This window comes from Lipotes vexillifer, unplaced genomic scaffold (genome assembly GCF_000442215.2).
Source record: "Lipotes vexillifer unplaced genomic scaffold, Lipotes_vexillifer_v1.1 scaffold1599, whole genome shotgun sequence".
Taxonomy (NCBI): domain Eukaryota; kingdom Metazoa; phylum Chordata; class Mammalia; order Artiodactyla; family Lipotidae; genus Lipotes; species Lipotes vexillifer.
The window spans coordinates 144,520-160,063 of NW_006775655.1; the positions used below are offsets into that span (position 1 = coordinate 144,520).

The following is a 15,544-nucleotide window of genomic DNA, read 5'->3' on the forward strand; positions in this document are numbered from 1 at the left end:
GGCATGTGGGATCATCCCGGACCGGGGCACGAACCCGTGTCCCCTGCATCGGCAGGCGGACTCTCAACCACTGAGCCACCAGGGAAGCCCGGTCATGACATTTTTGAATAGGGTCCTGTATGGCAGTCTCATATTGGGCATATTATTTGCATATTTCCTTTAATGCCATACTTATAAGGCTCTTGCTTCACTGTGGCAAAATTGCATGAACAAGTTATAGACATGGTGTGAAGAGCCATGTATTAGTGACTGGTCTAGTACTATGATAAGCAGAAACTCTGTCCTTTTTTTTTTTTTTTTTCCCCATTCCTTGAAGATGGATAGTAATAGGATGGCACATGGAACAGGAGTGGATGGAGAGGAATGGAAGGCTTCCACTATTCCCATGAGAAGGTCAGGTGTCAGAGCTACCTCTCTGGGCATGAGGGGACGCCCATCACTTGATTTACAAGGAGAGTCTAAATTCCATGCTATGTGGTAGGCAGGCTGTGGCACTTAGGGTCGGATACCTGACCTCTGGTCTTGATTTGCCATAGACTGGTTATATGATTTGGGTAAAGTTGTTTAATGTCTCTGAGCCTTCATTTTATTATCTGTATAAAAGGGGAACATAATATCTGTGGTATATTTCTCAGGATACTTATAATTAATTATAATTATTATTTATTATAATAATTAATCATTATAATGAATGATGATAATTCATCATCAAATGAGATGATGAACGTGGAAGTGCCTTGGATGGTGAAGAGCGGCACATGGGAAGCAATTTTGCTGTTTGTTTTTATCACCTGATTTATACTCACTGTGTGCACGGGAATTAGGAACAAAGAAGGAATACTGTATGTACCCTGAGAAGGTGTTCAAGTACCCCAGGGGAAAGAATGAAGACTATCCCTGACATAAGTGATCTTTAGCCTTTTTACTATGCTTGTGGATGAGTAGAAATGAGGTCAAGTGAATAGAAGGTACTTTATAAACCTCATCTGTCATTCTAACCTCTAATCAAAAACCAACTGGATTGTTTTTGAAGTGGCTTAGTTTAGTACTACATATGGAATATGCTGCTTTGATAGCTAAATAATCATCATTTTCTGTTAAGAACATTAACCTATTATCATAAATATTTAGGAAGTTCAGACCTGTAAAATGAAAAGTTCACATTTAACTTGGCTAGGGTGGTGACCTGACTAGATGTTAGAAAATTCCTTTGTTTGTTTTTCCTCAGTTAAGTGGGGACTGAACTGAACGAAGTTTCTGGGGAAGAGCTGGCAGCTTCCTCCTTGAGCCACCCCAGGACTGTTTACGAATTAGCAGAGAGACTGACTAGGACCAAGGGTAGCCATTTAAATACGTGGAAAATGGAAGATAGCAGGTGTGTCCTTTGACAGCCAGGGAAACGGTGGACAACCCCTGCTTTCTATGGGTCTTTCTGCCAAACACTGGGAAATTAGATGCAGCTTTTCGTTTACTACACTCTTACCCTGAAGAACTAAATAGCACACCTTGGAAAAGAGGAAAATTCAAATTTAAAATTTTGTATAAGATATGTAACTTTACATTTGGAAATTTTAAAAAATATACTTTAATTTGACTTATACTTTTTCAGTGTTTCCTAATTTTCATGTAAGTGACCTCATTTTTTTCCTCATGGAACCTATGAGAGGAGGTGATGGTGAGTGTTACCATCCCTATTGAATAGATATGGCTTAGACACAGTGGGTAAAGTCACTTACCCAAGCTCAAATAAGTACATGAAGACCCAGACTACATAAGAATCTAGGTGGCTGATTGTTTGGCTACTGGACCCTACCAGTGGCCTCTGAGCTCACATAAGGGCAACTATAAAAGCCACTTGGGATGAACCAAATTCTAATCACTATCTCAGAAATGGAAGGTGGTTTGCTATTTGCTTCTTGGGTGCCCGTGAGAGATACTGCAAAACAACCATGCTTTTTCGCAACACAGGGACTCAGGTTGCTACTTCCAGTCAGTGAGACTGGAACTCCATAGAACACATTCTCTTGCCATCCCTGCTGTGTTCCTTGGCAGGGCGCCCCTGGCATCCTAGGCAGGGCGCCCCTGGCATCATCGGCAGGATAATTCTTTGTTACGCAAGACTGCTGAACTCACTGCAGCTAAGGAGCATCCCTGCGCTAGCCCTCTCCCTTCTCCCAGAACACGCACATTTCCAAATGCCCTCTTTACCTCACCCCCTCCCCTGCCAAAAGTGTTGGCTGACTTGGAAGAAGCAGTTCCTCTCTCAGACCACAGGGGAAGTGACATGAGGGCATAGTTTTCATGTGTCAATCTACATTTCTGAATGCATTATTGAGGTGAAATTGCAGCACAAGGAGGAAAGGGCTTCTTATGAATAATGGGAAAGACTTTTTAAAAAAGGGACTAAAACGATTTTAAAAAGGAAGAGGAATGTAGAGTAACAAAACTCAGAAGAAACTTTTGGCAAAGAAGTGAAGATGGGAAAGGGAAAACTGAGGAAAGAAAACACTTATAGAAAAGGACAGGAATCAACACAAAAGGCAAAAATGTAACTGAAGGCAGAAGCTTTGCTAGAATCCTGGTGCCTGACTACAGGCAGAGTTTACGGTTACTGTAACTATACCTGCCTACACAAGATACACAATAGCTGAGAAGAAAGAAAACACAGTGAGTGAAAACAATATCATTGTCTGATCTAAAAAATAAAGATTGAAATACATATTGAACTTCACATGTACCTTTTCTTCTAAGTCCTTTATCTGTCTTTTCTGAATGTCTGTTTTATCTTCTAAGTCACGAATTCTCTGAAAAAAAAAGGGATGGGAAAAAGAAGCTTTTCAGTCTGTTAAGTTAAACAAGATCATTCACCAACCTAAAACACAGAACTTTCTATAAAAACATAACATCTGGAAATGTCACATATACGTTTTTCTATACCCAGTGGGTTTTTACTGCATGTTTCAAAAATTACCCGTACTCACAGTGAAAATCATTGTCATTGATTATATTTTAAAAATATTTGCCATCCCTTTCTCTTCTGGGTCAATCTACCCCTGAAGACCCCTTCCCTGTGAGAGAGGTATGATTCTCACCCCACTGTCCTTGGGCTTGGTCAGGAGACCTGTTTTGGCCAGTGGAACGTGAGTGGGAGTGAGATGTGGGAAAGCCACATCCTTGTAGAGGCAGCTGTATGTCCCAGAACTAGAGAGCAAGAAACAAATTTTGTTGTAAACCATTTGATTAAGGTTTTTGTTTATTACCTCATTAAAAAATGGCTAAAACTGGCTCACACAAATGCAACTATCCCATCGGTTTCTGTTCTACCTTTTTTTTTCAACCTTATTTCAAATCTGTTTCAGGGTGGAATTTCCTCACGAAACAGGACTGACCAATTTTCACAAAACAAGGTAGAGATTCCACTTCAAAAAGATTCAAAAGAAGGAACTGACAAACTAGGGGGGAAAAACCCCCCAAACATAACAAGAAAACACAGGTTTTTGTCCTGAAGACAAAAAAGTTCCAGAACTGTCTTTGAAATTACCTGTAAACTATAACAAAATTCCAGTAATTTAAATAGCACAGATTTGAAACTGACATTACATAGACAATAATTTATAAGTGAAAAGAGTCTTCAAATTTCCTTCTGGCAATCTAAAGGCCTTGTATGTTCATGGTACAGGGTTACACAGGGCAAGCTTGTAATTTAATGCCTCTTTTGGGAATAATTAGAAAATGGAGAACTGAGGTCTAAGAAGAAAACAATGGAAGCTAAACAACGTGATAATATAGAAGGAGAGGTTTTACAATGCAATTTGGGGAGACAAAAGGGAAGCTAGAACAAAGAACAGTTGAACTTGGGAATCATATCTTCCTCTCTCTAAAGTGGTTCTCAACTGGGGGTGATTTTGTACCCCAGATGACATCTGGCAATGTCTGGACATTTAAAAAATTTAGTTAGTTAATTTATTTTAAAGTGTAATATTCGGTGGTTTTAGTATATTCACAAAGTTGTGCAACCATCACCACTATCTAATTTCTGGACAGTTTTGAATCACATGTGATCACTGGTCACAACTGGGGGAAGGGGTGCAACTACCACCTAAGGGGCAGAGGCCAAAGATGCTGCTAAACATCCTGCAGTACACAGATCAGTCTCCACCCCCCATAAGGAATCATCTGGCCCAAAATGTCAGTAGTGCAGAGACTGAGAAATCCTGCTGTAAAGGAAAGAGGGTGAGGTTTATGCAGGAGAGGAGGGTGTGTTTTGTCAGAAGGACCATGAAATTATGTGACAATGAATGCTGATGTGTGTGACAGTGAATGATAAATGTGTGTGATGTGTGTGCTTGTATTTCCATAGTGCGGCTTATGCTCCATAGCTACACAGTGAAAGAATAAATTTGCTAGCTATTTCTACCTTGAGTGTGCAAGAACTTCCTTCATATGTCTGCTGGATGTAGAGGCAAGCACTACACCAATAAAATCATGAGATTACTATGGCATCTATGCAGCCACTAAGCCTGTGCTTGTTGGGCACCTTCTTACATGTTCAGGACTGTGCTGGATGTGATGGAGAATACAGGCAAGGCATCAGTTAGTTCCTGATCTCAAAGAACTATCACATCCAGATGGGGAGAAAAAATGTAAAACACAGGGAAAAACAGATTAAGCAGAAAAGGTAAACAATGGCAAAACTATGCACAACTTCACCGCCAATCTCTAATACCCAGTACAGTGTTCAGCACAAAGAAGCTGCGTATACATATTTATTCAATGAGTTAGGTAAGCTACGTGGTGTGCTGCGGGCTTTGTCTTTTTCCTTCCCATCTGCTTGCCAGCCTGCCATCCAGTCTCACAGTAAACTCTATGGAGTCCAAAATAGATCCCTTTTCTATGACTTTTTGTCTCTACCGCTACTAAGTACACCAAGTCCCTCATCATGACTGTGTGAGAGGTTACTGCCGGCTCTTCCTGCTTCTAATCTTGTGCATCCTACATCCACCTATAGCAGCCAGCGTGAACTCTTAGAATGTGAAATGATCACGGCAGTCCTTGAGTTGTAAGGGGGCGAGGAAGAGGGACAGTTAGCCAAGTTGCTCTCAGAATAAAACGCAAACTCCTTCAAGGCCCAGCATGACCTTGGCCTGTCTCACCTCTCCAGATTCATCTCATAACCACCTTCCCTTGGCTCCGTGTGCCCCTGCCATACTGGCCTTCTCTCTGCTCCTTAAATATTCCAAACATTCCCATGATAGAAACTTAGCCCCTGCTGACCCTAACCTCTGGGACACCTTGCCAAAATCTTTGTGCGGCTGATTCCTTGGGATTTTGACATTGTCAGAGAGGCCTGCTCTGATCAGCCAGTTTAGAGTGGCTAATCCTACTCCCAAACTCACTCTCATTCTCTCCCTCTCCCTCCCTCCCTCCCTCTCTCTCTCTCTCTCTCTCTCACACACACACACACACACACACACACACGCACACATCTTCAGAGCACTTATTGCCACTCTCTGAAATTGCCCTGGCTATTGCTCATTTGCATTGTCGCTTTTTCCCTCTTCATCGGTAGGATACATGAGAACAGTGACCTTTATGTCTTTCTCCACTATCACATTCCCAGCACCCAGCACAAGCAGGCCCTCAATAAATGGTTCTGAATGAGTGCATAAAAAGGGTATGGAATGTTGATGTTTTCAGTAGTATGTAGTTCATTGTGTTCATCAGGGAGAGCATTCTGAAGAGCTGGATCTAAACTGAAAAATGAGAAGATTTGGATAAGTACAGCGGACTCTGAACGTCATTTTGGGGTGAGCAGTCAGGAAAACAAAGGCTTGGAGGTGGGAAATCATGGCCTAAGGCGTACGGAAAGAGTTCTGCATGAATAGAGAGGAAGGTAAGCTATGAAGATTGTCTCAAATCTGGGTTTTAGGGGAGGAGTAGCCAGCTACTGAAGGCCCTGGAGATAGCACGACTAGACTCAACTGGAAATTGGGATCATGGAGGCTTTTGAGGAAGAGTATGACATCAGAAAAGGGGAGAACGACAAGGAAGACCCCAGGGTTTTCAGCTTGAGTGCTTTGACATACGGTAGTTCTACTAACCAAGACAGGCAGATGGGGAGAGAAGGGAGAAGTAAGGATAAGAATGTGTGTTTAGGTGTGTTTCATATGAGTTCACTCTAAAACATTCAAACAGAAACGTCTAATAAGTGGTTAGTGATATGCTCTAGAATTTAGACTGCATTATAAACTTATATATGACAAATCCTGGCCAATGCTTTCTGGAATAATTCTCTCAAATCAAAGCTACTGATTGAAAGGAAAGTAAGAAATAACTGGAAAGGCATATTCTAATGAACATCTGGCTGGGAGACAGAAAATGTCAATGAAACTCTCTGAGGCTTAGAAATATAATGTACTTAACAGTTTAGACTGGGTAACTTAAAACAAATCAAACAGAACCATCTCTTTTGGGAGTGAAGTACCTTAGCTGACTGAAGAGACACAAAAGCATTGACAAGGCTTTAATCATAAAAAAATTTAGATAACTATTTGTCCATCTTAAAAATAAACACTTCTGTGGTTCTACGACACACCTCCTTCTTTGCTGAAATTAATTAAATGCTATTGCAGCCTAAGAAATTTATGCAGAGGACATGTTCATTCCCTTATAGAAGGAAAGAATGCCTGCATTAATGCAATGATACCGTACAGTCTATTATTGAAAGCTTTAAAACTCTCTTCAGAGTCAAAATCCAAACCTTTATGATGGAATCTCAAGAACCAGTGAAACAAACGTGCATGTGTTTATCATCTCTGGGACAAAATGGCTTCAGAGTTCCCTGTTAACTTGGGTAATTTGTTAGCCTGTAAAGATCCACAAAAAATAACCCCTGTTCCTTTTCTACTCACCTTGATCTCTAAGGACCACATGATTCTTACCTCCCGTATAGCCCATCTGGATTTTGTACCAGTTGCCTATTTCAGCTTATGAGTACCAAATACCCTAGCTTGGAACTTTCAATTCTGGAATTATTTCAGAATCTGCTTTTTGACCAGGACCCTAGTCTTTGCCTGTCAATCTGTGACATGAACAAATAGTTGGAATTAAGAATTTTGGCTATAAGTTAATATTGGGTGTTTATTTTGAGCCTTGCTGGTCTAGATAAATCATATAAATTATAGATGACTCAAGCCGTAGAAGACAGCATAGTGCAATGTTTATGTGCACTGGCCTTGGAGTCAGGCTGATCTGGGGTGTAATTCTGGCTCTGTTGCTTACTATCTGTCATCTTGGGCCAATCACCTAAGCACTCTTTTCTTCAGTATCATGATCTCTTAAGCTGGGATAATAAGAATACTTACAGTAGTGGGCTATTGCCAAGATTAAATGAAACAATGGAAGTAGAGCCCTTAGTTTAGTTCCTGACCTATAGCACATGCCAGTAAGTAAGAGGCAGCTTCCATGCTTTGTTGCTGTTGCTGTTTATTCTGGGAATAAAGAGAAAGGTCCTTGTTCCCTTTTACCCTCTTTGGATTATTTGATCAGGCTAGGTTATGGACTGGGATGAGGAACAGTGGGGAAGCATTATCTGTGTCCTGGACTGAGTCCCAGAGAGTCCCTTCCCAGCATAAGGGACATAATCAGGCTCCATGAGATTCAAGGGGTGTTTCATGACAAAGTAGTTGCAAAAACAGGAGCATGACACAGTGCTTCTGAAGTGCCAATTTTCTTCAGATTAGTTCATTATAAAACTATGGTCCTGTTTCTGAGTGTAGGTGGAAAACAATAGCTATTTATTTTACTCTTTGAAAATAGCTTCTAGCTCCCAGGCTTCTCCATACTCATACTCAACACTATGTACTGAGCACTCGGTCCCATTTTCTTAGTACCACCCATGTAGTGACTACATCCTCACCTGATGGGCTTGCTGTAAGAGCTCCATTCTCTCCTGTAGAATCTGACAGTCGTACTCTCTGCTCTTCCTCAGCATCTGCCGCCGTAACTTTTCCACTGCTGTCCTCAGCTCCTCTTGCTGTTTTTCAGTTAATAATTCACCAAACTTGATAACAGTTTCTTGCTGCAGAGCATTGTACAAAGTCGCTTCTAGTTCCTGGATTCTCTGGCAAATAGAATTAGAAAACCCTGGAATTTAGCATCTTATGTGTGGTATGTGAATGTACACATGTGTGTACATGTGGAGGGATGTATTATTTTAGTCTCACAGGATCCTAGCAACAAAATAAATTTCAAAGCTTATCCAGCTTAGGGACTATCCTGACGGTGCAGTGGTTAAGCATCTGTCTGTCAGTACAGGGGACAAGGGTTTGATCCCTGGTCTGGGAAGATCCCACATGCCAAAAGCAACTAAGCCCGTGAGCCACAACTACTGAGCCTGCGCTCTGGAGCCTGCACACCACAACTACTGACCCCGTGCACCACAACTACTGAAGCCCGCACTCCCAGAGCCTGTGCTCCACAACAAGAGAAGCCACTGCAATGAGAAGCCCACACACTGGGACTTCCCTGGTGGCGCGGTGGTTAAGAATCTGCCTGACAGTGCAGGGGACACAGGTTCGAGCCCTGGTCCGGGAAGGTCCCACATGCCACAGAGCAACTAAGCCCATGCGCCAAATCTACTGAGCCTGCGCTCTAGAGCCCACGAGCCACAACTACAGAGCCCGTGTGCCACAACTACTGAAGCCTGCTTGCCTAGAGCCTGTGCTCCGCAACAAGAGAAGCCACCGCAATGAGAAGCCTGCGAACCGCAATGAAGAACAGCCCCCGCTTGCCACAACTAGAGAAAGCCCGCACACAGCAATGGAGACCCAACGCAGCCAAAAATAAGTAAATAAAATAAATAAATTTATATATTAAAAAAAAAGGCCGCACACTGCAACGAAGAGTAGCCCCCCCACTCGCCACAACTAGAGAAAGCCTGCGTGCAGCAATGAAGACCCAACTCAGCCAAAAATAATTAAAAAAAAAAAAAGCTTCTCCAGCTTAAACATCCTTTTGATGATCCCCTTTATAAGATGCCATAAGGATCATCTAGCCAATACGTGAACTACTCTGATGATGGAGAGTTTGTTCTTTTTCTTGGGATCCTGTCCATTTCACATACTTTTCATTTTTAGGAAGTCCTTACTTTGTTATAATAACTGTATATCCTTCTATTCTCAAATGTAGCTGAAAATAAGTTTGTTCTCTCTTTCATTTGACAGATATTTAAAGACATCTATCGTGGTGGCTATATTTTTAGAAATAAGCATTGAAAAGTGGTCCAAGTTGGAATAAAATACTTGAAATTGGAGATATTTCACACACACAATGCCACCTCTCTTCCACATGACACACCTCTGAAGATGGCTTTATAGTCTCCATTTTTTTTTATAAAAAGAAAAATTGAGAAATATAGCCTAGAGTCTTTGGAGTTCGTCTGTTTTTTAATACTCTGAGATTTATAGTTGCTCTAGCTATAAAATGCTTCCTTGAGGCTTTTCTTTTTTAGACGAACAGTCTACTGCTTCTTAAATCCCAGTTTTCTTTTCTTTCACATGCTTCAGATGCAGTTACCAAAATCTATCATCTTATCCCCTGTGACTCTGACATAGGTGAAAGGACATGCCCTGGTGAGGGACGTTCTCCAAGCTCCTGTCCTGGACTAAGCAGGTCTCATCTCTTAAAAGTTCAATATATTAATAATTATCTGAATGAGTCTTCAGTCCTGGAACACACACACATGCAGTTTAATCTTACCCTGTGTAGGTAGAGAAGGCAAGGCTAAAAGGATAGGAAGGGAGGGAAAAATTACCTCCTTCTTTATTCTCTAATCCGCGGCCAATACTCATCCTCTCGTTTCCCCATCAGTCAGTGCTCAGAATCTCTTATTCATCTTGGGTGGGGAGTACTAATTCATCTTTGTTACAAGCAGGGGCTAAGTGCTTCACTCTTTTCCCAAAAGTGACTCAGGCTGCTTCCAGGAAAGCATTATAGAAACCTCTACTAGCAACTCCTCGAAATGTTCCTCTTTTTCTCTTGAGTCATTACAGTGTATTATGGTAGGGGGCACGGTGGTGTCCACACGTTAAGAAGAAGTGCAAGCTGTAGTCCAATATTAGGAATGATGATGCTTTATGAATTTGGTTCAGGGAAGTGGATCAAATGTGCTCCTCCGTCAGCACAATCTTCTGGAGGAGAGAAAAAGGCACAGCCCATTTCCCCATATACTCTCTTTTTCTTTTTAATTTTTGAATTTAATTTAATTTATTTTTTTATACAGCAGGTTCTTATTAGTTATCCATTTTATACATACCCATATATTCTTACTGTGGCTGGATGATGGTAGTTAAGGCCACAATGTCTGGAGTCAGATCTAAACACTACCTACTTGTGTACCAAGCTGAGCCAAGTCCTTTCTCTCTCTAAGCCTTCATTTTCTCATATGTAATATATAAATAATAATATTCCCTATACCTCTTAGGGTTGTTGTCAGAAATAAATGAATTAAAAATATGTATCACATTAAATACATCATTATTCTATCCCTAGATTAGGCTCCCCAACAATCAGATTTGATTTAATAAAATTTCTCTTTAATCTACATTGCCATCCAATCTGTTGTTCATTTAAATATTATTTAACAATACAATTCAATTTTTAAAAAAATGAAGTATAATGAAATATTTATTAACTATTATAAGAGTATTGTAACAGCAAAGAACTAGAGATATATTTGTTCTAGAATGAGAACTGGAAACCTCTGAATAAATGAGCTGCATGTTGTGGTCTATTCAAATACATGACATGACAAATTACACAGGATGCTTTACTCCAGAGCATGTAATCGTAAACACTCGGAGTGTCTCCATTGCCTGTTGTACCTACCATATATGCTTGGTCGAGAGCTTGTTTCCTGTAGTCTAGTTCTTCTTCCAGATAGCCTTTGATTTTGCAGAATTGTTCCTAGAAAAAAGGGCGACATTAATAGATAGAGTCAGCTTAGTTAATGAGAAAGTGATATATAAATTGTACTGATTAGTGTTTTCTCTAATTCCACTGTAAGACAAATCACTAGTATTTGTAGGGTCACAGATTTTGTCTTTTAGGGAAATAGTTCAACTTTTACAGTTTCACACAGGGAATGTACAAATCAATGGAAAGAAGAAAAAATATATAACAAACAATCCACATGGAATGTCTTAAAGGATTTTTATACCAATTTAAGAGTATGTTATTAAGGATAGATTTTTGTTTGTTTGTTTGTTGGTTTGTTTTTTGGCCTCACTGCACGACATGTGGGATCTTAGTTCCCCGACCAGGGATCGAACACATGCCCTCTGCAGTGGAAGCACGGAGTCTTAACCATTGGACCGCCAGGTAAGTCCCTAAGGGTAGATTTCTGACAAGATAAATGCTATAGATGCTAATAAGTATATCTGTGTAAATATACTGGGATAGTATATTTTTGTAAGAATGTTATGAAATATAATAGAGCAAAGTTGTATAATAAAAAACAATTTATTCAAACTCATCTGTGTATCATTAGCAAACATAAAGATAATTTAGAGACTGGGCACGAAGTTAACCACACATATTGCTCTATCCACATACCAACTAACTGACCAATTTATCCATCTGCCTGTCTTGCTAAGACTTATGAAGGGGTGGTGGAGGCAGGGGGTTGGGGGTGGGCATCTGCTTTAAGAAGAGTCATGGGGGACTTCCCTGGTGGTCCAGTGGTTAGGACTCTGTGCTCTCACTGCAGGGGGCATGGGTTGGATCACTGGTCAGGGAACTTGGACCCTGGTGTGTCCTAAATAAATAATTTAGGATGGCAAATTGCATACTGTATGTTTTTTTTAACCACAATTTAAAATAAATTTTATTTTAAAAAGAAAGAAAGAAAAAAAAAGAGTGTGGAGGCAATTCCACCCACAGTGCCACTTAATGAGTGAGTGTCTGCTCTTGCTGCAAAGCCACAGTGAGCTGGGAAACGTAAATCTGATGTTCCCTTGCTTGTCCTCAGTTTTTGTGTGGCTCTCATATTGTGAGCATCTTGCCATTGGCATTAAAAAATGTATCTTTGTATAGAACATAGCTCCAAGCAAAAGTCAATTCTTTCTCTGTATGCTTAACAAGGAACAAGGGCCTCATCCAACACTGAAGGTAAAGTTGATTGCATCAACTTTTGAGAGAGGATATGTCTGCATGCAATTTTGCTAGTGACTCTCCTAATTACCTCTGAGCTCCAGGGCCTAGAACAGTATAACAAGCTGATTGCTTAATTAATATTTGTGCATTTAAAGAGTTCAAGGGTATTTTGAATGTAAACAGTTCTTGTTACATGTTTTGACTTTACAGCCTAACCTATTGGTAAAATGTAAGTCCTGTGTAAAATATGAGCAAATGATTTGTAAGCTGTCACATGCTATATAAATTCAACTTGTTGTTCTTACTATAGGATTCCCTAACCTGATAGCAATCACTACCTGATTTTTAGTAATAATGATAACAGTAATGACCGTACTGTTATAAAAGTCTATGTATTGCTGTAAGTTAAAAATGACCAATTCCCAGGCTTGGGGATTTAAAAAAAAAAGCTAATAGTGGCAAACTACACACAACATAAAATTTATAATCATAACCATTTTTAAGTAGTGTTAAGTATATTCACAGATAAGAAAGTTTCACAGAAACTTTCTTATCTTCAGTAGTGTTAAGTGTATTCACAGTGTTATGAGACCAATCTCCAGAACTCTTTCATCTTGCAAAACTGAAACTCTGTACCTATTAAACAGTAACTCCCCATTTCCTCCTCTTAGCTCCTGAGAACCATCATTTTGCTTTCTGTTTCTATGAATATGACTACTGTAGGTACCCTATATTAGTAGAATCACAGTATTTGTCTTTTCGTGACTGGCTTATTTCATTTAGCATAATGTCCTCAAAGTTCATCCATGTCATAGCATGTGTCATAATGTCCTTACTCTTTAGAGGCTGAATAATATTCCATAGATGGATATACCACATTTTGCTTATCCATTGACAGACACTTGGGTTGCTTCCACGTTTAAGCTATAGAGAATAATGCTGCTTTGAACACAGGTGTACAAATCTCTCTTCAAGAGCCCGCTTTCAGTTATTTTGGGTGTACTCCCAGAAGTGGTGTTGCTGTATCATATGGAAATTCTATTTTGAATTTTTTGAGCAACTATCAACCATATGGTTTTCCACAGCAGCTGCACCATTTTACATTCCCACCAACACTGCACAGGGTTCCAGTTTCTCCACATCTTCATCATCACTTGTTATTTTCTGTTTTTTTGTTGGTTTTTTTTTTTGATAGTAGCCATCTTAATGGGAGTGAGGTGGCTTGGGGATTTTTAATACCAAAGTTACACCCATCATTTCTGTCAGTTTGGTGGAAAAATTATTTAGCCTAAGAAAGAAAACACCTAACTGGATTTTCTTCAGCATTAGTTCTGGAAATACTACAAAATTACAACATGATATTTCTGGAGGCTATAACTTGAAATTGTGGGGTACTTCTGGGCATTCTGTCTCACAGTCTATATACAAAATAATGGCAAGGCTACAAACTTCCATCCGTGCCAGATAAAACTGCTAGAAAACAGTTGTTTTCCATTTGTCTTGTCAATTTTTCTTTTGTTTTCTGACATCTCATTTTTACTCACCATGTCACTTTCCAATTCCATCATTTTCTGGTGCAGGGCAGCCTCTGCTCCTTCAATTTGCTGGATCCACTAAGGGGTAGACCAGACACAAGGGTTTGACATGATTGCTTGACATGGTGTAAATGGTGCTGTCTCCTGAGCTGCTTAGTCTCTTCCCCTTATATCTCAGGAAGCAGACTAAGAATTGGAGTGAAAACTTGGTACATTTTAACTCTTAGCTCAGAAACAAGTTTATAAATTTCCACTCATTCATTCATTCTTCATTCAACGAAAGCCTTCATTGATATCTACCATGTGTGAGGCAATGTGCTAGGTACGAGGGCTGTGATGGTGAATAAGACCAACACATGTTTTGCCTTCATTGGAGGACAACATGGGAGGCTTTCTTGGAAATGACAATTACACTGGGTGTAAGGAATGAGTCAGAGATGACTAAGCAAAGGTGAGGGGCAAGTTCCAAGCAGAAGGTATGTCTAATTCTCCATGATTGGAGGGAGCATGATGAAAGAAAGAAGGCCAGGTGAGACTGGAGAAATGGCATTTTTTTCAGTATATGACACTGATTACAGCTAAATGTTGAGGAATCATTTTTGTTGAGTGGAGACAAATTTTAAATCACACAGAAAGAACTATCTTTCCTAACACTTAGAATATATCATTCTGTTAGATGGTGTTGATATTAGCACAGATCAATACCCTGAATGAATTTACACTTTGAATAATATAGTGTGAGCCTACCACATATATGGTTTCAGAGAATAAATTGCTGATGGGTCTCCATCAAGTTAACCATAAGCTTATCCCTCAGGGAGGCAATCGGGCAAATAATTAAGTGTGTGGGTCCTAGAGGCCGACTACCTCGGGTCTAATCCCAACCCTAGCTTTTCATGGCTATGTGGCCTTGAAATGTTACCTGGTTTCTCTGAGCCTCAACTTTCTTATCTGTGAAATGGGATTGATAATAATGTGAAGATTAAAGGATGTAATTAACCTAAGGTCCTACTGACAGTGTATTGCACGTACTAGGTAACCAATACATTCTTGTTTTTGGTTAACATTCATTTTTGTACTTCCACACTGTTAGAAATTTGCCTCACTACCAACTATTTCTTCTTAGTTTGTTTGTGATAAATTATGTGGTGTACTGAGCATTTTTCTATATACTAAAGCCTTGGTATTCACAAGAGGCCACCATATCCAACAGCCCCTTGGCTGTAAGGAACATGCGGAAAGAAAAAAGGCCGTGGAGACTGGAGAGGTGCTAATCTCTCAGCTCTTGTACATACACATGGCTTCCCTCATGAAACAAATTTCAGTCCAAAGTCATGGGTTTCTTGTAAACACCCTCATATTGCAATTGTGTACCATCAAGCTTTATTAAAATGCTTCCTCTTGCTTGCTGCCCATTTACCATTGAGAAACAAATTCTCTTGTGTACCATGTTTTTGTTTTTTGTTTTTAATATTTACTTATTTGGTTGCGCTGGGTCTTAGTTGCAGCAGGCGGGCTTCTTACTTGTGGCTTGTGGGCTCCTTAGTTGTGGCATGCATGTGGGATCTAGTTCCCTGACCAGGGATCGAACCCTGGCCCCCCGCATTGGGAATGCGGAGTCTTAACCACTGTGCCACCAGGGAAATCCCACACTATGTTTTTAAGAGGACCGTGAAGTGAAGTAGTCTGGTCATGGGCTTTAGCTATAGATTTGTATGTTGGCTCCCGACTCTGACTACATGGATGATACAGGATGAGGAATGAATAGCCCAGGCCACAGTTTTCTCAGAGATAAAATGAAAATAGTGGATGAATATAGGGTGGTTGTGGGGAGCAATGAGATAATGCACAGACAG

At 40.2% G+C, this 15,544-nt stretch overlaps 1 protein-coding gene across 4 annotated transcripts in view; it reads right to left on the reverse strand.

Annotated features, from left to right (window-relative positions):
* The window catches only part of JAKMIP2 (janus kinase and microtubule interacting protein 2), a 173,298-nt gene that overhangs the window by 12,509 nt on the left and 145,245 nt on the right, over positions 1-15,544 (reverse strand). For all 4 annotated transcript variants that reach the window (XM_007450076.1, XM_007450075.1, XM_007450078.1 and 1 more), the window contains 4 exons: positions 13,698-13,766; positions 10,888-10,965; positions 7,919-8,122; positions 2,739-2,804 (listed from right to left, as the gene is read on the reverse strand). In XM_007450076.1, coding sequence (XP_007450138.1) covers positions 2,739-2,804; positions 7,919-8,122; positions 10,888-10,965; positions 13,698-13,766 — 417 coding nt within the window. The remainder of the gene's footprint in view (positions 1-2,738; positions 2,805-7,918; positions 8,123-10,887; positions 10,966-13,697; positions 13,767-15,544) is intronic.